The following is a 22,794-nucleotide window of genomic DNA, read 5'->3' on the forward strand; positions in this document are numbered from 1 at the left end:
GTTGAGGTCATTTATTTAAGTGGAGGAAAAAAAAAAAAAAAGAAAAAAAAAAAAGGTTTGCTTTATAGATACTGGATTTTAAAGCAAGAGCAGCTTAAACATCAGCTTGATGATGGTGAAATCCACCCCCTTTCCATCCCCTTCCTCCTTATGACCATTAGCCTCTCCCATGCACTGGATAATAGCCTCAACTGATGCATAAAGCACTGCTTGGATCAGGTCCTACCTACCATAGTTGCCATGACTGCACCATACACCTCTCTATGGGCAGCAATGCTCTGTTCAAACCACTACTGCTATATCTCATGACAGCTATTCAATTCTCTGATGTTACCATCACCCCCTTACAACTAAGTTACTGCCCCGTGTGATATAGTGGGGTGTTGGGGGATGCACTTTGGACTTCATCATGACATACTTTTTATACATGTAACTCTCTACCACTGAAATGATATACACAAGTGCCCTGATAAACCTAAACATCCTGGAATGCTTATTATATCCTCACCACAAAATAAAAACAATCCAATTTAATTCGGGAAGAAAATTACTTTCAAAGACAAAGAGCCTTTCAAGCCCCCCTTCATTAAATAACGCAGGCAACTCACTAAGCCGGAAAGCGGTGATCCAGCAAACATTTTACTGCTGCAAACAGTTTGCGGCAAAGATATATTGGAGTTTATTTGCATATAACTTGATATAAATTCCAACTGCATCCTCAGTGAAAGTAAAGCGGGTTTGTTTTGTTTGGCTTTTGGGTTTGTTTTTGTTTTTATGATGAACAGACTTAGTAAACATTTCCTAAGCTGTCTGCTGTTTGGAATTCCAAGTCTGAAATAAAACATAACCACACTACTGGCTCCAGTGCTGCCTATCTCACAAACAGTAACAAAACTCACCAGCAATTAAATAACGGAACATTTACTTTATAAAGAGCTTATGTGTAGCTCACAGCTTCACCTATAAAGTAATATTTCAGCTCTCTTTGACAGAGACAGAAAATCTATGAGCAAACTAATCTACAGTGACAAATAGCCTGTCAATGCTCTTTCTCTACAAATATATAATTAAAACAAAAAAGAAAAAATCACGTAACATCTAACATCTGTAATAATAATTCTGTCACTTCTCTCTGCCGATTAAAGTATACCGTACCATTATGATGAGAGTCCTGGGTCTGCTCATTTCATCATCGCTATCCAGCGGCAGAATTTCATGTGACAACTCCTCTCGTCGTCGTCGCCTGCAGATATGTGGACAGTTCCTCTGTACCACAGAACGAAAGGCTTGGAGCAGAACAATGCTGGCAGCACAACCCATGTCTGCATCCTGAAGCCTACAAAATAACTTCTATGTTTATGCTATGTTTGAAAAACAGTGGCTCCTTGTCCCTGAAAACAGCCTACAGTGCAGCTGCAGCCAGCCCGCTCTCCAATCGCTTCCTTGAGCTCTGATCATCTGATCACAACCAAATAGCTTGGATGCAGATAGAGGAAAGATTTGATCCACTGAAACCGAAACACGCGCACTATTACGATGCTTTTTTCTCTCTCCCTCCCTCTCTGCTTCTGAATTCTCATGAGAAAATGTGCTCTCTCTCTTGTACAATCAGCCGCCTCCTCCGATTCCAGTGTCATGGAACTGAAGGTATTAAAATTCCTAGTTCAAAAGAGCCAGCTGTTCATTAAACACACACACACAGAGGCATCCACAACAACTGGCAGGATCACTTTAAATACCTTTTTTAAAAAAGTCATATGTAGCAAAATAGCAAACATCTGGAAAGCTATTAGCTCTCATTATCAGCACTGCTGTTTTTAAAATACTTTGCCCTAGGGTGTTCTGCTGCAAGAAAAAAAAAAAAAAAGAAAACCAGAAAAGACGTATTTAAGCCCGCTGAGGGATTTGGGCTTTAATCTTTTCACTTCTTGCAATTTTCTGAAGCACAGCAAGCTCATTTCAGTTGTAAATGTAACAAGTGGTAAAAAAGAGAAATGCAGGAATCTGGACCGCTTCATCCAGCTCATGCTAAAATTGCCGTGGCTCAATGAGAAACAGCAGTGTGCAGCCCTGGAATGCCTTTCAATAGTGTAGTTGTTGTGTGTTCCCACACATGCATGCCTTCTGCAGAGTAATACATTTTTACATCTGCACAGGAGGCCTGTATTGAGAAGGGTCTCTGCTGACAGGGTCTCACACCAAACCAAACACCGATGACCTTTCAAGAAGGGTAAGAGGAACGCGTTTCAGTGTTTTATCATTTGGGTCCCAAGCAGGGGGAAGCAGCTGCCGGCAGCCAGCAGTAACAACTTGCCTTTCTGGCTCCTGCCTGAGAAGTCATTCAGAAGGCAGGCAGGGATGCTCAGCAATCACATGGCTGACCTGGAAACACAGCGAGCACTGATGGCAGAGAGCGTAACATAATAGCACTTGAGAGGAAGTTAGCACTAAAAATATCAACAGAAAATAGACTTCTCTTATACATTAGGAAAACTAAGAATTTCCAATAGGGTTTCCAGATAACTCGCTTTTAAGCTAATATGTATAACTTTGTTATATGTGCAGCCAAAACCATATTTACCTTGCATCAAAAGGCTTTGATTTCTAATGAAGGCCATGAGAGTTTTGTCATCAATTCTCATGAGGCCACAAGCAACCTTATAATGTCTGTTAATGAGATCTTTGTATATAATACTCCTCCTCACAATCTAAATCAGGAATTGCACTGAAAACATTTCATGGAAATACTTTCTTCTGGGCTTGATTAGGGTTTAATTGCTCAGCGATCTGGCAAGACATCATAATTTTAATTAAAGCCTTTGCCAGAAAAGCTAAACCCTTTAATTTTGTCCTTTAAAAACAACAAACTCATTGTCATTATTTCTTGCCTTTGTTTCTTTAGAGTGAGCTGCTTCAAGTGCATGCAGCAAGCAGTCAGCAGCCCTGGCAGGGGCTGCACCAGCTCAGCCCCAGCTCTTCCCCCCAGATCTCACCAGCCATGACATGCTGCCCACCCAGCAGCACACCCCACAGAGGGGCCTCACGTCCTGCCTGCACGTTTGACTTGCCTAATGGAACTACAAGAGCATGGTGGCACAGCTGGGTAATTTCCGCACCAAACCAGCAATCCTGCCACCTCTTGCTGCCATTGTTTACATTTTCAGTCCCCTGCCTGCTGCAGAACTGCTACTGATACCTTGGCCACACAGAAGATGCACTTGGCAGCTGGGACACTTACATTCCTGCTTCAATTCCAGCAGCAGCAATACAGGCCTGGATAACGTCTGTTGCTGGCTGTTATGGCAACTGCTCTGCTACCTTGGGGGCTGCTAACGCATCTCCTGTCTGTACAGCATCTTCTTTTACTCACCAGCGTTCAGCTGGGAGAGCTGGCAGGGATTTTTATGAAGTTTGGTTTCCATAGCACAGCCCAACACTGTCACACACACACACATACATGGAATAGCACCCTAGGGCTTGAACCAAAGCTTTGCTTCGCTCTGTGAAGAATCCCATTCATTTCAGTGGTCTTTGGATCAAACGATTCTCTGCCAGCAGCCCAAGTGACTTCATTACAATTATTTGTGGATTAAGCTATTAAAAGATACAAAGAGAAATGACACAATCTTGGCAGTTTATCTCTTAGGAGAGAAAAATGACACTCAGTCCAAACCCAAGTCAAATAACAAGCCAAAGCCAGCTAAAAGTAGCCTCCAGGCCTTGATAAAAAATTCAAGAACTGAAAAAAACCAGCTAATGCACAGGGGAAAAGAAACCACTGAAGAGCTAAAAAACCCTTCTGTTTTAAGGAAATCTCACAGAAGTATGAGCTATCATTGGAAAGGAAACCTCCCAAGCCATTAAAAATGCCTGGACACACACACACAGTATCAACAGCTTTGTTTTTCAAATGGAGTGATCTCATCAGCATACATTACACTTATACGCCAACTATCAACATTGTTAGTTACTCTTACAGTGGAGCATCAAGCATTATTTTGTGTTAATTACCACTTTAATCCAGAAAGTGAATTAAGTGAAATCCCCTGGGATGCAAAATACTACTTTGTGCAAGCAAGTCCTTAATTCCCCATTACAAAGACTTTGGCAACAACGCTGAGCTAAGGAATATCCACACTGGAAGCCATCCGCTGCCCACTGTCACTCCACTCTTAACCAACACTCATTTAGCTACGCTAATTAGCTGTTTAATACCTGCATGATGGTTTACAGGAACAGGCTGGGAAGCAGACCACTACAGGTATCTCAATAAAAAAGAACCGGAGAGGCATGACAGTTTTAACCCAGATGACTTCAGTGACCCAGTCCTTGGCAGTTCCAAGGGCTGGGTCTGTGCAGCAGCAAAGCTCTGCAAGAGCAGAAGTGGGTCAGGTCACACTTGCCACGTATTATAAAGTACAGGATAAGAAAGCAGAGTTCAAAGGCACTGGATCCTCAAGCTAGCAGCTATCCATCATCCAGCCTCAGCTTCCACATGAAAGGGATGCCAGCTCTGCAAATGGGCAGCCAGGTTCTGAAGAGGTAAACTGTCCCTGGCAAGAGCTCTGCAGCAGAGAGTAAACCCCTTATATTCCAAGCACTGGGTTATTTCTCTTCCACAATATTCCTGCATTGCTGTTTCGGCAGGCCCTGAGACTTTCTAAAGATGCTGCCATACATTTTGTAACATTCCTATTTCATACCTCTTCAGCATGCGACATTAAAAGTTTGTTTCATTCCCACAGCTTGCTTTATTAATTTTCCTTTCTCTTTTGTCATTTGAATTCATGTCATCTGAATAAACAGTATATAACCTATTGTTACACTGGTCTTTGCTGAAGGCTTTAAACACGAAGACAGAAAGGCAGCCCTTAAAGGAGATCCTTTAATGAGAGGATGACTTTCCAAACGAAACACTGATCCTTCCTTCCAGCCCCAGAGGAGGCTGCATTATCCTTAGGCAAGAAGGATGGCTGCAGGTTAGAAGAACACACTGCCCACACCTGCTCAGCTGTCAAGATGGCATACATTTTTTTTTTTTCTTTTAAATTCTCCAGAAAACAAGCCTCCCTCTCCAGGATATGTGTGCATGACTCACACCTAGAAGTTACGCAGAAGCTCTTGAAATGTGATGATCCTAAACCAGCAACAACAGGTGACTGCAGGAGTCATCCACAGAAATAGGAACGCCCCTGGAAATTACTGACAGTCTGCTCAGCCTGGTCCACAAAAGCCCCAAGCCATTAACAGGAACTAAAGAGAGCATAACAGTACAAATAACAAGAACAGCATTGTTACAGATGATAATGCTCATGCCACCATTCTGACTTACCAAAGCATGCCCAAGTACCCAGTCGAGCAAGGTACTTGCTGGTATAAAGCAGGTTCATACAAAGATGCTGTCACAGACAGCAACATATTGGCACTCTGAAGCCAACTCATGGGACCATTTACCTAAACTCTAAGTGGTTAATAAACGGGCAAAACAGTGTCCATTCACTGAAAATCCTTCAGAGATAATGCAAAAATGCATCAGGTGAGCTATTTACCTCACATAGCTCAATCAGAAATCGCTGGGGATGGTACCAGTCCAGGTGATGTTCTGGTACACACAGACACAGCATTTGGCTGAGCACTTCTGGAGTCAGACCCCACTGCGAGTCCCAACTGTTTAAAAGCACAGGTTGTTCTCTTGGAAGGAGTAGAGCGAGTCTTTCGGTTTTTCAAGGCTAACCTACATGAGTTACTATTCCACATACATCATCCAGGTACAAATGATGAGCAGCTCCCAATAACACATAAGCAACTCACAGCTCTACATACAGCCTCACAGTTACTGTAAAACTTCTGTTGAGGTCTAGCCTATACAAGTAGCAGGGAGGTATCTGAAGCAAGATGCAACAAAAGAATTACAGTCTCTGCCCTCATGCAGATGAAGATCACTCACATTTTGGTGAGCTACTGTGTCATCTCTTGGCACCATATGATTTATCACCCACATCACCCTTCCAAAACAAAATAAGCTGATAGACATTATCTTCTTAGCAAAGGGATTTTTCCTTGGATACATCAAAGGTCTTTGTCTCCAGTATTTGTTTTCATAAAGGCTTGAAGACATTTGCACGGAAAACAGAGGGGAAAAAAATGTAGCCAAGTTTGAAAGTCTCTGTTCACGCTCTGCAACTTCAAAACAAACAGTGGAATCCTAACGAGCCTCTGAGGAACCAGCATCAAGACCTCGATCAGATGGGTGAAGTACTCCAAGAGGTAGCCTTCAGGGCAGCTAGCTTGGTGACAGAAGAGGCTGTTCAGTGCTAGGCTGAACCACTGCCATCATACATTTTGAGGAAAACAAACAAACAAAAACATATATGGTGATCACACACTTATTTCAAAGAAAGCTTATGCACTCACAGTTGCTATAATAAAAGCCATAAACAGCATCTGTGTCTTCCACTCATAACATACCCTCTTACAGTAATTTAAAAACATTCATGCACCATATTTCAAAGTGTTGCTTCAAGGCAGTTAAATATCAGAAACACTGAGGTCTCAAACAGCAGAGCGGGCCCAAGGGTCCTCGCCAAAGGTGATTGAGAGATTCAGAAGTTCACAGGCTTTGTACGTCTTCAGTTGCCAACAGGTGCTCCATAGTGACCCAGGAAAGCAGTGTTTCCTATTTGATCACCTCATTTCCCTTCATCGTACCTTAGATGCTTACACTAGAGCAACATTCAGGAGCCACAAAATCCTTGCAATGTCACCTGGTTGCAAAGCAAAGAGAAGGACTGTGAAAGTAAGTGTATGGCACCCTCTAGGGAGTAGTACATGAAAGACAAATTCACCACCAGACTGAGCTCAGTAGGTTAAATGTTCATAAATTAAATGACTGTGTTTATAAAACCTTCTCTTTATCGTAACAACAAGAAGTAACTGCACTATCCACAACCTTTAAAATCGAGTCAGGCATTCTCCACCATAGCTAGGGAGACAGCACAAAGGAAAGGCTGCAGGATTAGAATAGCTGTTTTCTACCTAACCTCTCAAAATAATGCATGCTTCACACTGGATGACAAGTTACACACAGACTTACCTTTATAAACAAAGAATTGACCACCTGAAGGCTGCCGGTACAGCACAGTGCTACACGTGGCACTGAAAAATGGAGCAGGCTACGAGAACTTGTGTCTGCTCTCAGAGCACCCTATGCTACCCGTGTGGCAGAGCGCTACCTGGAGCGCAGGCTGCTCACAGGAGGACACGGACCGGGCATGGGGAGTCCAGCAAGGGCCCCGCAACAGCAGCCATGGGGTGGCTGGATAACTGGCAAGATCACAGGAGCTTGTGCTGCAAAACGTACTCTTACAGCTCTGCTGTTTCTTGACTTTGCCTGCTGAAAATGGAAACCATCATGTACAGATGGGGTGGGAGAAAAGCCTGATAACCACAGAAACGGACTCCCTGCGACTGGTATTACACAGAACTTGTGTGAAGTACTCTTAATTACTCTCACACTACATGTCCAAAATCCCACAGCAGTTTAGGAAACAAAGTGACAAAAAAAGAGTGAATTAAGGATTTTCAACAGGCTAATGACAGAAGCTGGGCTAGAACCCGCATTTCTGGAGCTTCAACACCTACAGGGGTTTCTCAGAATATTATCTTTAAACAAAATACGAAATAAAGTTATGACTTTCATGCAAATAGTTGCCACATTCTTATTTTCAACTCAGGTGAAGCATCCTGCTGACTTTCAAGTAATTTATCACTTTGACAGGTAGTTTTCTACAGTTAAAGCCTCCATGAGATCAGTGGGATCCTAGATTAAATAAAATGGGAGAACTGTAGTCTATAGGCAGTGACAAAAACCTTCTTATTTCAATGCACTTCAGTGGCTTCTATGTCTAGAATAGCACTAAATATTCTGAAGATCAGCTAAGAGCATTGTTGTGGTTTCCGTAAGCATGTAACAGGAAAAATAAATATTTAACTTTATACCAGGAAAATAACTGCATAAAGTAAATGTTTGTATGTTTTTCAAAATAACTTTTTAAATGTTTCTCACATTGTATAGCATTAAGAAAGAGTGAAATTGGGTACTAAATGAGTGGGTCAGGCTTCATCCACAAACCCTAACTGCTTACACAAGGTGGGTACAGGCACAGGCCTTACCAGATAAGCTAGAGAAGCACTACTCATGGCACACGTCAAAGAATAGCCAAGACACAGGACACGAGTCTTTGCTCTGTATCCTTCAGTGGGACTCTAATGTCTGCACATACAGAACTTCACCAGCTCCATGGACCTGCGGCGTCTACCAGAGATTGCAATTACTTCTTCCCCAGCACATCACTGCGTCTTGTGCAGAGACAGTTGACTTGGACGGCATCTCTACCTAGATCACAGCTTTCCAGCACAGCCTCCCATTCTTTAGTGTATCAGCATTCAGAATAACCACCTGGGAGGCAAAACCGTTTTTTGTCTGCATTAAAAATTAAAAAGAAAAAACACTTATTCCTGCGTATGAAGTCAGGCCAGAGAGATTGAGTTGGCTCATCTCCTGTCTCCCAGTTGTGGTATCCTTCCTCCCTCGCTGTGCTTTCTCTCTCTCAGAGCCAGACTGACAGGACCAGAGTAGTATCCAAACCTTCTGCCTCTGAATCAGACTATGCACGTGATAGAGATCAGCCTCAATTCCCACCTGGCTCTGCACATACTTTTCACAGGAGGGTTTGGTTTTCAAGCCAAGAAATCCTTTTCCAGACTCCCCCACAAGAACGATGGACTGTCCTAGGGGAGCCAGGAGCTTAGCTGCCTAAAGCATTCCAGGTTAATTTAATAAATTTTTAATTCAAAACATCAAATGCCTTGAAGATAAGAATTTCCTCTTCAAGGTGGGAGTTAAACAGCTGAAAATAAAGGGGAAAGAGCTGGAAGCAGTGGCCAGCACCAAAATTATTATCAACTACTGATATGATATTGGCATGAGCAGACTTCAGTGTAGTCTTGGACATAATGCAAGGTATCTCTAGGAAAGAAAGTATTATACTATTGTAATTAATAATAATGACATGAATACCCTGGTGAGACATCACTGAGAATACATGAACAAGTCTGGCTGTCTTGAAGAATGAACCAGTTGCAGAAAACACCTGCTAAAATGACCAGGGAATGAATGTGTTGAAGAGAGGACCCAGTCCTCAGATACCCAGTACAAATCCACTGACACACTAGACTGAGTCCTGTGGAAGGCCACCAAGACAGAGTTCCCCACAATACATGAGGAACTGCTGAGAAAAATAAATTTGTCCAACCTTAAGAAATTAAGGTTAATGGGAAATCTTGCCAGTCGATACCCTTCGTAGCAATAGGGTATAGAGAAGACAGACTCTTCTTGGAGATGCACTGGCAGGGGATTCCAATTAAATGCAATAAAGTTTTCCACCATGAAGGGTGGTCAGACACTGGAGCAGGGAACTACAGGGACCTGTGTGATCTCCATCCTTGGAGAGTCTAAACACTTGACTGGACAAGGGCCTAAACAACCCTATTTAGTTACACTTGCTTTGAGCAAGGAGCTGGACTTGACAACCTCTAGAAGTTCCTTCTAAACTAAGTTATTCTGCAACTCTGTAAGAGCACGGCTCATTCAGCCTAGCAAACCAGAGCCTGAATTTGTGCCTCCCTGGAAGAACCCTAAACACAACTGAAGCAGAAGAGCTACTGAAGCCAAAGGCTAACACAAAGACAAGAACAAGAGGATATAAACTGGTCATTTAGGCCATACAATTTCACTTTGCAGAAAGCTCTGTTTCTAACCTAACATAGAAACGAGCAAAAGAGGCTCCCAATCAAGCTTCTTTCAACTTTAAGTCAGCTGTAAAATCCCTGCTTATTATTTCAAGGCAATTTCACTTTGAGACAAGCTCTATATGCAAAGAGTTCAGCCTGGAGCAAGGAACCAAGAGGAACAATCTCATTCAATTTCAGAGCACAAGCTTCTACAGCTGCAAAATGGAAAATGAGGCACAACATGTGGATAAAGTAAGAAAGGAAATGCAAAGTAAAATTTGTACATGCAGAGGCCAGCAAAAACTGTGTTGTCTCAGGTGCTGATGTCCCATCACCCCGCTCCGCCAAGCAAAGCGGCTGCAGATGTATCCTTTTATCTGACAGGAAAGATCCCACAAGAAGAATATGGATTACTTCCACTAGTAGTATAATAATGTGGCTTCAGATCCTTCTTTTCTTAGTGCCAAGAATCCAACAGCAGTATTTCCCAAAATAAAGAAGGTAAGAATCGAGACTCTGGAAGTGTTTCAGGCTATAAATATTAAGGAATGATCTTGGGCTTTTTGTTTGCTTTTAAATATTGCTCAACAAAAGAAAAAACAAAAAAGCCCAAACCTGACAGGTCAAGGGGGAGCAAACCAAGAAGCCTTTCCCTGTTTGATCATGTCATGTATGTCCTAACCATGACATTTCTGGAGCTAAAACACACTTGGCAAACCATGAATTTCTACACAGAATCCTACTGTCATCATAAGACAAGTCATTTCAAAGAAACAGGTTCTGTGGGTATGTATTGCCAGCTGCTATCAGCAGAAGGCATCCTCTTGATTACAACGAGGGGTGGATTAGCCCCAAAACCTTTCCTTTCTTAGCAGATATAGAACCTCGGGGAGGCTCATATCTCCCCCCTTCCACACCAGCCAGAAAGTCCAGTTGCATAATGGAGCAGTGAGACCACCAAAGTAACAGCACGCAAAAACCCACAAGGTCTCTCAGCCCAACAGTCCTCAGTGGGATGTCATATTCCTTGCAGAAAAGACACACCTGGAGCAACTCAGCCCCAGCTCTGCTGCTGCCTCTCATGCCCCACCTCAGAAAGTGCCTGAAAACCGCAGTTTTGCCCTTATCACCATGGAAAGGAAAAAGCACTCCAAAAGGCAAAACAACTACAAGCATTCCGCACTTTTTAGAAATTATCTTGCTTTGCTCTTTTCACAGCACAGTAATGTGCTCACTGTACCGAGTAACAGCTATTTTAGCATCTAATGAGTGACACTGTGGTTTTCTGTCCCCTGGACAGCTTTTCTGTGCAACATGTGATTTCCATTTCATGTCTCTTGCCAGGGTTTCACTCCCTTTCTTTTACTTGAACTCCAGAAGAGAATAAAAGCATACAAAACCCAAAACTAACCAACCTGCATTGCTGGTACCAATTAACATTCACTTCCACAAGGCTCTTCATTTAACGAAATACAAAATTAGCAAGACCAGTCCAACTCTAAGTTGTTTGGTCTGTATTTGTTAAGCTGTAACACAGTCTCTAAAAACATATGTCTCTTCTGGTTGGCATTTCAGGCAAAAATCTTTAGAAGAATAATATTTTGATTATTAACATGTGTGTTTTGAAAGATGAATACTGGACTCCAAAGGAGATAAAATATGAGTAGAAACTATGAACTAAATACACATATGTGCAAAGAGTTTTTGTTCTCACTGTCTGAAATATATAATAATAAAACCAAATGACTTGCAGTCAAAATCCTACTAGTATCTGCTCGACGTTATTTGTATTAACTGATATTTATAAAAAATACCCTCTTCCTGTAGAACCATTTCAATGCATTACTAAAAAAAATAAATTAATCTAGTACCTAATGGAGGGAATGTTGTTCTCTCTTTTATTACGACACATCTCAAATGAACTTCCAAGGGATCCTAATAATTTTTGGTAGTACCCAAAAACTGACTTCTATTCAGTCTTCCAGGATTTCTGAGATAAAGAACAAAACAGCTAGATAATGCTTTTCAAGAAGTGGTGTTTACACTTGCAAATGTATTGATTTATTTCAGGGAAGTAATCAATTCTCTAATTGTGCTGAACATGCAATTAGATTTTTAAATAGATGAGCAGCTTCCTGGACCACCCTCTCTTTCTTCTGCTGGCAGCTGAGCATTCAACAGGCTTATGATCTCAAGTAACTCCAGCTGAAAAAGTGCAAATGCATAAGTAAATAATTTAAATGTTACAGACTACACGCTGGAACGTCAACCCTAAAAACTGTTTTATTGTTGTTTCTTAAGGAAGTAAACACTCTGGTTGTCTACGCTGCCAAAGCCTTCATTAGAGTATGCGCTATCCAAGTGAACACAACACGATACATGCAGATTCCCTTTAAACATCCCCTTTTTCACACTAAGAAAAAATATTCTCAACTTTCTCTTAAAATTCTGGTAGAAATTAAGCTACAGAGATAGCAATTCTCCATTTCTGGTGAACTTTACTCCAACGTAATTATTGTTCTAGTTAGATTCAAGTCAGAAGTTAGCAATCATTTATCACTTTCTGTGTAAAGTTACAATAATTTCATGGTAACACAGAGTTGCGGCCAACAGAAGAGCTCTCACCTTGCTGTCATTTATGCTTTTGTCAAGCACCTCAGCAAATTAGGAACAATTATATCTAAATAGAGACATATACACACAACTAAACACACGCTGTAAGGCATAAGGGCGGACTTGGTTACATTACCCACTCTCAGTATCAGTGTCTTATTCTTGATGGAGTAATGCTAAATTTGATACGACTACTCTTCACAAAAGATTTATTCACAGAAAGGGTTGTGAAGCACTGGAACAGGCTGCACAGGGAAGTGGTTGACCTGCCATTCCTGAAGGTGTTTAAAAGATTTATAGATGAGGTTCTTAGGGACATGGTTTAGTTCTAGATTTAGGTTATGGTTGGACTCAATTATCTTGAAGGTCTCTTCCAACCAAAATGATTCAATGATTCACAAAAGATCAAGTTGCCAATTTACAAAGGAGAGCACTGGGGCAGATTGTCAGTGGCATATATAAGTACAGGGAAACGGAAGCCACAGCATTTCAAGTCTTGAGAACATGTGCGCCACCCAGCACAAGCTTATCAGCCGACCTCACCACTCTGTGAAGCAGCACACCCTCTCGCTTTCAAATCTCATGTATCAGCATCTGATTTGAAAAAACCACAAGCCTGAATGCCAGCCATAAAAGACGGCTGCACCCTAGCAGGAGGTACTGCCCTAAGTAAGTGAAGACATCCTGCTGAGCCAGTGTTCACACGGCTGTCAGCCAAGAGAAAAAGCCGCAGTGAAAGGTCAAGGGAGGTTCACCTCTATCTTGGAATTGCTACTACCCTTGGACTGCAGATAGCACTTGCTTGGGGTTTCAGGAGACAAAGGCACGATTAATCTCAAGGAAGGAATGGAGAAGATGGATCCATCATCCTGCTCCACATGCAGATTTATCTGGTGATCTGGGAAGCACATCATCAAATGACTCCACAACTATTATTTGACTTACAAGTGCTGAGGAACCCAACATCTGCCTGTGACGCACAACTGCTGGAAGCTCTAACCTGACCCAGAGGAGCAAACCACACCAGTATGGGCCCATGCTTTGAAGGTATATCTAATCCCACTTTCCAACTCAACTGTGCAGATCTGAAGACATTACACTGTGATCAAAAGAATTAATGGGGAACTCTATTTTTTTAACCAGAATCTGCTCAATTTATTTAAAGTGACAAAGATATTTAAATTTGGCTGTTATTGACATTGTCTATCACACTGTAGCAACAAATGTTGAAGCCCCAGATGGGTTAATATCTATGAGAAAGTCAACAGAACATCAAACAGAACAGGAAATGGTGTTTCCTGCCAAACTGTCTAAAAGCAGTCCTAACGTTAGCACTTGCTCTTCGCTAGTTTTTACTACCGTTATCTTACAGACAGACATGAAAAAAACAAGTGGAGCCCATGATAATAGTAATGAGAAAGTATTATTCCTTCGTCATGGTTCGATTTTCATTTATTTTTGTACCTTTAAGACAGAGAGAAATAATTTTAAATTGTCCTTGTTAGCTGATGACAGCAGGATCTGTGTGGCATACTGGTTACGGGAAACACCTGTCATTCTGCCTTATTCTTTTTGCCCTATGTATATTAACAACAATTAACTGAATGAAATCTTAGGCTGCCTATTACTTTCATGTATTTTTCTGCAAGAAAGGAAAAAAATTCTTGATAAACAAGAATCAGAGGAGAATGGTGTGCTAATGTGCTAGGCTTTTGGTACTGAAGGCACCTGTCTCAATGTGGTTCCCCCTGAGGCACAGTTGTGTCAGTACACAAAGTCGTTAAATCAAAACCTAACATTTAACTGGACTTAAAGACAAACAACAACAAAAAAACCCCAAAACACACAAACACGCCTACTCCAAAACATAACGCACATGCCCTCACACAGCCCCGCAAAGAACAGCAGAAGAAGCCCAAACAGGCAGACTTCCAGGCAGCTCCAGACATGAGTGATCCAAAGGCTCACCCTGAACAGCCACAATTGAAAGACAAGGAAAAAGATTATCTTTTTGTCCTAAATATTTGCATTTAGTATCATCTATCTAAGTTCTGTAGCTTTACATGAAAATACATCTACTTCCACTGACTCAAGCCTCCAAGCAAATGAAGAGGGAAGTAGGAGGGGGAGAGAAGGAAAAAAAAAAAAAATTTAAAAAGGGGAAGGAAACACGTGAGATTTCTTTTTATTTCTTTAGTTTTAATTCCTGTAATTCTTGTATTTTGAACTATTAATAACCACACATATAAGGACTTCTCATTTCTAAATTGTTTCATCCTTTTAACTGTCAGCAGTCGGTTGATACATGTCCTTTTGTAAAACCGCAGCTGTTTTTTGGGGCAAAATGGCAAGACCCACTTTACTGCTGTTCCTTGAGAGCAATCTTACTCTTATCGCCACTCTTAAAGTACATCCACCTTCACCTCGCACCAGTAACACAACCGAGGCTGACCAGATGCAACGCAAACTGTGCAAGGTGGATTCAAGAGGTGCTGCTGGGACAATGTTAGACCCAGGTACATCGGTTGAAGCATGGATGAACCACCACATTAAGAAGTGACACCTCATTGCTGCAGCATATGGCTTCATTATCTCAGCTTCTCAAGCTCCAATTATAAGTCATTTGCTGACTGCCATTCTTAATCACACAAACACAACCCAAAAATAAAAAACCTTACATTTTCAAATCTGAAGCCCTGCCAGAAACTTTAGGATTAGGAGTCAGGCTCTTCTGAAAAACACGTTGGGAAACAGTGGTAGGAAACAGAAAGCAAGAAGTGTCAGGGCACAAAGATCAAGTATGGCGGCCCTACAGCTTGTTCCAGCACACCACAGTATCTGTCAGCATGGAACTTAAATGCCAAGTATCTCTGCTTGAAACCCTCAAAAACATATGGTACACTATTCCAAGGAAATGAATGTTAGCCGTGGCAGATACCTATTTACTTAAGTCTATTTAAAAATAAGTATAAATCTACTGATACGTTCACAGATCAAAGCATTGCATTGTCTTCCACACTGTACAGAACAAGGAACCACTGATACAGAAATTCTTTAATGTAACAGACAGAACAGAGAAGCTCTCCTTTCAAGAAGAGTCACTAGACAGAACACCACAGGATAGCTGTTCAGTGAAGAGGAGGAGCAGAGAGATTATCAGCTTGAAGAACTGGCAAGGAGAATTCCAGGAAGAAGTGGGTTTTCAGATGGTGTGGATGGCAAGCAAAGATAGGGTGACAGCTGCCGTAGTGTTCCCTGTATACAGAGGGGCATTAACAGAGGCTCAGAGACAAGTGGGAGACAGACACAAAGAGCAGCAAGAACTAAGGACTGTAAAGGGCAAGGGCAGCAAAGCTGAGAGTGGGTAGATACGAGAATGAAGAAATGAGAGAAAAACAATGTTGAAGTGCAACATACAGGCCATGTCTAGTCAATTTGAAGCGTTCTCATTGCAAGAACAACTTTAAAAAGAAAATAAAGGAGATAAACCTCGTATCGAGGCACATCATTCGTTGTGTCCTGCTGTGCTACTGCTCATCGTGCTTATTGTGAAGCAAGTAACTTGTAACTTCCACCTGAAACCAGTCTGCAAACAGTTATCCCTTTACCCTTGCTGTAGAAAGGATACCTAGAAAGCAATAAGTATTTTATTGCCAACATCCACTGCAGGCTGGAGCTATCATTCCTACATAAAAAACTCATCCCATTCTCTTTCATTTCCGAAATGAGCTGTTAAACCATAGGCTACTATTTGACCAGGAAAGACGATAAGCTAAATTTCTGCTCGTGTATCCCCTGAATTTCCATTTGGTAAGTTCTCCTAACTAACTTCTAGAACAGTTCTCATTTATTCTGAGAAAGTTATGAGGATAAAAATCAAGCAGCACTGAAGAGACCAGCATCATTCAATTCTACTTAATGTTCTGTGACTTAGTTTCCATCAGTGTTTGCAATTATAGCTGTTTAATGAAATGGTGTCAGCAGAAGCACCATACAATCACACAGTTCTAGGAGAAAAACAACTGTTACTCATGCAAAAGGCAACTGCTCCTTAAAGTGAGATGTGAGCTTTGGAACAGGCATATGCTTTTTAGTAACTTGCTTTCAGATGGTATTTCACTTACGTGTTGTTACTGTAAATTGTTCTTTATCTGCTGCTGGAAGTCCACCTGCTACACATGAATGGAAGGAAAAAAGTGTGCCTATATACTGACAATGGAGACATGATAGCTCAGCACATATTTTAGTATGCATTGCAAATATGTGAATACAAAAGATACAGACCACATGATTTTCTGGAATAAATATCAAAGTCTGCTCATTACTGTTTTTAATACTTACTCATCACTCCCTTTCTCTCTGCACACAGAATCAGAGATGTGACCCAGGACTTGTTTTCCCAAGGTCTCTCCCTGTCAACACACAGTGGGTTTGTACTGCGCACTTTCCTGTATTTTGTTCAGCATAGCTCAAAAGTTCAAAGTCATGAAACAGTTCTATCCCAAGGATGGCCAAGTTTTGACCCCTGAACCACTTCTGAGGCTCTTACAAGTGGAGAGAAGAAAGAAAAAAAAAAAAAAGAAAAGAAAAAAAAAAATAAGGCAGCCAGGAAAAAGACTGTACACTTCTATCTTCAAAGAGAGACTGATCTTGCTACAAATATCACAAGTTAATTTATGGCCTGTGAAAAGCAACAGAGGCATTCCTAACAAAAGACATCAAGCCTGGCATGTGCCATGGTACTTGCACAGCAATGGAGAAAACTCTTTCACAGGACGCACTCCAAAGATGATTTATTATCTAAACCTGCAGAGTCCAACCGATAGTCCCCAGGCTGACTTCAGCCCATCACTTCCAATCTAAAAGATTCTACAAACTCTGAACACTTCTTCCTGCACCTACTCTTACCATGGAAAATGTGCTCCATTTGTTTCCAAATGGGAGAGAAGATGGATGCAGAGGATTGGCATCCTTCCCTCTCTCAAACTGCACATACACTTTACGCAATATCTGGGCATAAGCTGCCTTTCCTTTCTCTGTTTTGCTGACTTTTTGTCTTGGACTCTCCACTGGGGCTGCCAGAGCTTGCACAGGGCTAAAAGGGCAAGAAGCCAAAGGGTGGAGAGAGGATCAGGAAGAAGCAGCAACAAGTGTCTCACAGCAGAAGGAAGGGATGGAGAAAGTAGTTTCAGGGTTAGACACCACTGAGGCTCTGTCACATGCCACTGTGGCCAGAAGATACCACAGCAGTCCTCCCCCTGCCTCTCCTCGCATCCCTTCTCCAAGAATACTTGTTCTGTTATACACCTTAGCAGACACATCATCTGCAAACCGGAGCACCCCAGTGCGCTCATTTTCCCCACCTCCAGCTGCAGCAGCACCAAGCACTCCTCAGTGAGGGGTCAGGAGCCTGCAAGGGTCAGGATAAAGACTCATGCTCCTGCTCACACACCTCACAAGGGAGTAGGTCCCAAATTTCCTCCCCCATCCAACTCCCCAGCAAGCACTTGCACAGGTATCAAAGGAGTATAAACACCCTACAAACACATTTAATACCAAACAATGCCATCATAAATGCCAGTGATTAAATAAGCCCAGTATCCCCGATGGATACCAACTTCAATGCCCAAGGAAGAGACATGCATCATGGCCCTGTCAATTCTGAAACAAATGGAGGATGCATTTAAAATAGAGACATGAAGCATTCTTCTAGAGTTTCAAAACATCCAGACAGTGGAGAGGCTCTATCTAAAAATCCAACATAAACTAGACATAAGAGAGAACAGAGAAAGGGTCTGGGGCAGAAAGGGAAGAGCAGTGCAACAGCTGATGGACAGGAGGTAGGGAAACAGGGCAAGAAACAGGGAGGGGCAAGAAAAGCAGGGCTTGTGCCCAGCATCACAGGCACAGTGGTCCACATTAATCCCAACTAGGCTGTACTTCAGAGCTTCCAAGTGACAAGCTTTGTACTGGTCCTACACTGCAAAAATTCTAGTCACAGCATGAATGTAGAAGATGAACCAGGAGAGAGAAAGGCAAGGGAAACTAAACCTTAAATCAAGAAGAAATACCAATAAATTGATAAAGTATCACAAGAAAACTGCTGGTAACCACCCACAGCTCATAAAAGATTCCTCTAACTCATGCAAAATACAAAACTCTGGTCTAAATTTTTATGAATAATTTTTTGAAAGTCAGAAGAATTTACGTGGAGAGTGCAGGATTTGAAATCCATAAAGTTTACAAACCCCTCCAAATTGTCCCAGAGCTTGGCAAAAAACCCAAATCACAGGAGAAGCTTCTCACACTTTAGAAGTATATTTTCCTTCAAAACATGTCAACCTCTCCCCCCAAAACAAGAAAAAACCCAATCTAGAACAAAGATCACTGAGGAACTTGCATCAAAACACAGACATATTTAACCCATAGTTAAAGTGCTCCAGACACCTTTTGGAAAAGAGATGCTTCTAGGTCTGGTCTCTGCAGATCCACTGTGCTCCCCACACAGTGAAGCTTTAACTTAGTCCTAGGGAAAGCAGAGGCACGTGTTGTGAGACACTTAAGAGTGCAGAATTTCATTCTTGCCTATAAATTAGAAGTACAATCCTCAAAATCAGCTGACATACATTACAGTTGCAAAAATAGGAACATCTAGCAGAAAACATACAGAGGCAAACAATGCATTTAAATGATGACAGTTTAAAATCCACCATGGTTAACCAAACCCAAAGATAATAAACAAAGATTTTTTTTTCTCCCTTTTGCTACTCTAAACATATCTAGTAATTCCAGTTTCAGAAAGAACATTTCTGTACTACTCCCGTTGATAAGTAGTAACACTTAAAAAAGGAAGCTTTTCTTTCCACCCACCCCCCTCATAGTATCCAACTTCATTGCATTCATTAAATTTCATTATATCTACATCATTTAATTTGGGTCAACATGTCAAAGTAACCTAGAATCATGTTTGCTTTAAGTCAGCCAACATTACTCTCAAAGCTGAAAGCCCACTTCAGACTGAATGATGGAATTGCCTTGTACTTGCTCCACACACCATGAAGTCAGAGGGGGAGAGCTATAATACACTCAGAATTAAGGAAATCACTACAGTGTTGATGGCTCACTGAATTTCTGTACAAACTGTATAATAGCAACTGTGCAACAGTAGTGGGGAAAAAATCTAGCAGTAAGCTAATTGTTAATTAATAACAAATGAATTAGTAATTTCAAATGTAATATGGTGTATATTTTTCATTTTATGAGCTTTGTTTTGAGTCTGCAGAAATAAAACCTTGTTTCACAGAGGCAGCAGAAGGCACTTGTTGGAGAGGGGCATCCATCCATTTCCCTATACTTGCCTGGGATCCCCCAACAGCAGCTCCAGTTCGCACCGCGGTCTGCACAGTGTGAACCCATGCAAGTCACAAATATATCCAGATTTCTTCATCTGATTTATTTTTATACAAGCTTAAAGCACATCTACATTGTGTCATCTCAAAACATTACATTCTGTTCCAAAACATGAAGTATTTGGGTTCCAGCTGAAAAGTAACATTACAGCACCCAAGCAAGGAGGCTGGACATCAACTTCCAGGGGACAAGCTGGGGAGGAGAGGCTGAGGAGCACCATCCCCAGTGCTCCAAGGGAACTCTCTCCCTGTATTTGTAAAGCCCTGTGTAAAATTTAAGAACAAAAAAAGCAATATTGACCTCTTGCCTGTATGTATCATGGAAAAAAAAAAAAAGTACCAGAGATGAGGAATAATCTACTAAAAATATATTTAAGGAATGTGTTTAGGTTGCAATTACGTATCATGGACATGGAGGGGAAAAATAATAGATTACTGCATTGTAAGCCCAAACTGAAAAACAAAGAAGAGTGGAAAAAGAAGAAAAAAACTTCCAAGCTTCTCCTATAAGAGAACGGCTCCAGAAGGCTTCACTGGCACTCAGCATCATTTAGCACTATTGCTGCTTGCTGCCCTCCTATTTGGAGCCTGTTTGTGTTCTGCCCAGACAGGGACAACAGGAGCAGAAGTCATTTACACTAAGCAAGCACACAAAAGGCAGCAGCTCTCAGTTTTCTTACATTTAACATGAAAGGCAAAAATTTGCCTGTGTCAGAAATGATAATGGAGGGCAGACTATGAAACAGTCTTAACAGGCAAATTGTTCAGCCATATGGGGCAGGACAGTCCATGATGGGGATGAACTCTGTGACAATCGTTCTAAGACACTTACAATAGATTCATTGCATGCTCTTGGGCAGTTAACTCCTGGTGTTATGCTTTTCTTATAAATAAAGATGGGGGTAAAGTTGGCATTTGCTAATACAAGAATACACAGTTGGTATAAAAGAGACAGCAAATATAATCTAGCTTCAGAAAATTATTTTTGAGTTCTGTGAAATGCAGGCAATCTTAAACTGGAAACATCACACATACTGCAAGTAAGTCTTTGTTATCTGTGTAATAATCACTTCTGTGTCACTATTTCATAGACTTTTGACCTTGTGTTAGAAGAGTTACAAACATGTTTTGACTTCTGGAAGTGACATACGCACTGCAGAACTGCCTGTTACAAACCACAACAGCATTAAACCTTCTCTCTGCGCAACTGCCCTCCTCCAAAGCCAACACAAGGCTTAATTTTCCAGATTCTCTTTTCTACTGCTGTTCATTCTTTCCCTCCCCAGACCCCTTATTTAATCTTGTAAGCAAGGGGAAAAAAGTTAATGCAGCTTCTGTAAACTGAGAGCATTTTGAGTTACTCAAGCTGACTCACTTCCCATTAATTTAAAACAAAGTGTTAGTCAAGTGACAGATTCAAGACAACAGTAAAAACTCTGCATTTAAATCCAAGTGCCTGAGTCTCCCTACCTACCAACTGACTGCCTGGGGTTGCATATTAAGGGCTTATTTGCATGAGTTATTCACCAACCTGACGAATCTTTCTTGCAGCTCTCTTCATTTCTTTCCTTCGTTTTACTGTCTTCTTCAGTCTCTCTTTCCCCACAAAGTCTTTTATCTTTTCCCCCATTTTCTCCAATGCTTTAAGCTTCTTTCTAAAACGTTTTCTTCCCTTCTCTGTCTCCACCCTATCTGAGGTTTCCCTTCTCTTATCTCCTTTTCCTCATTCTGCATCAATTTAATCCCCAGTGCCACTCTCAGATGAAGTTCCTAGAACTGCTCAGGAGAAGACTTTGGCCCTTTTGTCCATCTGCAGAGGAGGGAGCCGAGCAGCTGGAGAATGTGCAAGCGGTGCAGTCTCGCCTCTGCCCTTTGCTTGCTGTGCCCTCACATCTGGGCTCTGCAGCCAGCTGAAAAGCATCAGATCCTTGCCAGGGCCACACCACTGCAAGTGCGCTTGGGACACCCTAGCTGAAGAACAGCTACAAAATTACTTGTCAGACACTTTAAAACAAAAACATTGCTGAGAAAGGAAACTACTTGCAAATAACATGGGTCTTGTCTTTGAACAGGTAAGGCATGTTGTACAGGATATTAACTAAAGATAAATTTTGTAATACAGATACACGAGCAAGGTTCACAGGTAAAATACAAATATGAACAATTTGTTTAATACTTTACACTGCATTCACAACAGGCATCTAAAATCCTAAATATGCCTGACAAGTTGTCTGCACTGAGCAAACTGTAACTCATCTCAAATGCAAAGGCTCACAAAAGCAGAACGTTCACCAACCTTAGGCTGCAGATAATATTCCTTTTTGCCTGTGCCACGAAGAAATTCTGTCTCTCCTCAACCACCAAAATAGAATGGTGTTTTTACTCTATGCACGTGCTTTTAAGATTACTTCACCAGGCAGGCTACCACCTCGGCCTTAACCAAAGAAAACACAATAATAAGAAAGAGCCAAGACATTAAGAAATCGGCACAGAAATTCACAAGATATGTAGTAGGTGGCATGTGAAGACTGTGTATGTACATTTATGTACAAAGACACAGAGCCTATTCTGTATACAAAATCATGGCATATTCACTGTCTCTAAAGATTCCTTAATTTGGCTCAGCTTGGACAAACAGCAGACATTAGAATATCCTCAGAAGAAAGGAGCCAGTTTCTGTCTTTGAAATAGCTCAGTTAACACTGTACCTTCTCAACAGATAAAGTTTTCAGCGGCACTTCATTCACAGGCCTGATTCTCAACATGGAATGCCAGCTGAGGCATGGCCACATTACGTGAAGAGGCCATACACCATGATCCTACAATATAAGCACAGCCAAAGCTCTCTTATTATTATCCACGGTGCCAAGGCAGCGGGTACTCTCTGTGAGGCTGTAAACAATACACATCACCCTTCTTGAGAGACTACAATATGCCACTGGAGTCACAAAAATCCCCACCAACATCTTATTATCTACCC

The 22,794-nt window shown here is 41.5% G+C and overlaps 1 protein-coding gene across 14 annotated transcripts in view; it reads right to left on the reverse strand.

Annotated features, from left to right (window-relative positions):
* The window catches only part of DOCK10 (dedicator of cytokinesis 10), a 154,474-nt gene that overhangs the window by 127,064 nt on the left and 4,616 nt on the right, over positions 1-22,794 (reverse strand). Inside the window, exon 1 of one of the 14 annotated variants that reach the window (XM_071812470.1) lies at positions 1,156-1,557. The exons of 9 other annotated variants lie outside the window; for them this stretch is intronic. In XM_071812470.1, coding sequence (XP_071668571.1) covers positions 1,156-1,320 — 165 coding nt within the window. In that variant the 5' untranslated portion in view covers positions 1,321-1,557. Of the gene's footprint in view, positions 1-1,155; positions 1,558-22,794 lie in introns of those variants that run through there. 4 more of the 14 variants (XM_071812469.1, XM_071812471.1, XM_065844314.2 and 1 more) reach the window with 4 other exon arrangements.

Source organism: Patagioenas fasciata, chromosome 9, assembly GCF_037038585.1.
Source record: "Patagioenas fasciata isolate bPatFas1 chromosome 9, bPatFas1.hap1, whole genome shotgun sequence".
NCBI lineage: Eukaryota > Metazoa > Chordata > Aves > Columbiformes > Columbidae > Patagioenas > Patagioenas fasciata.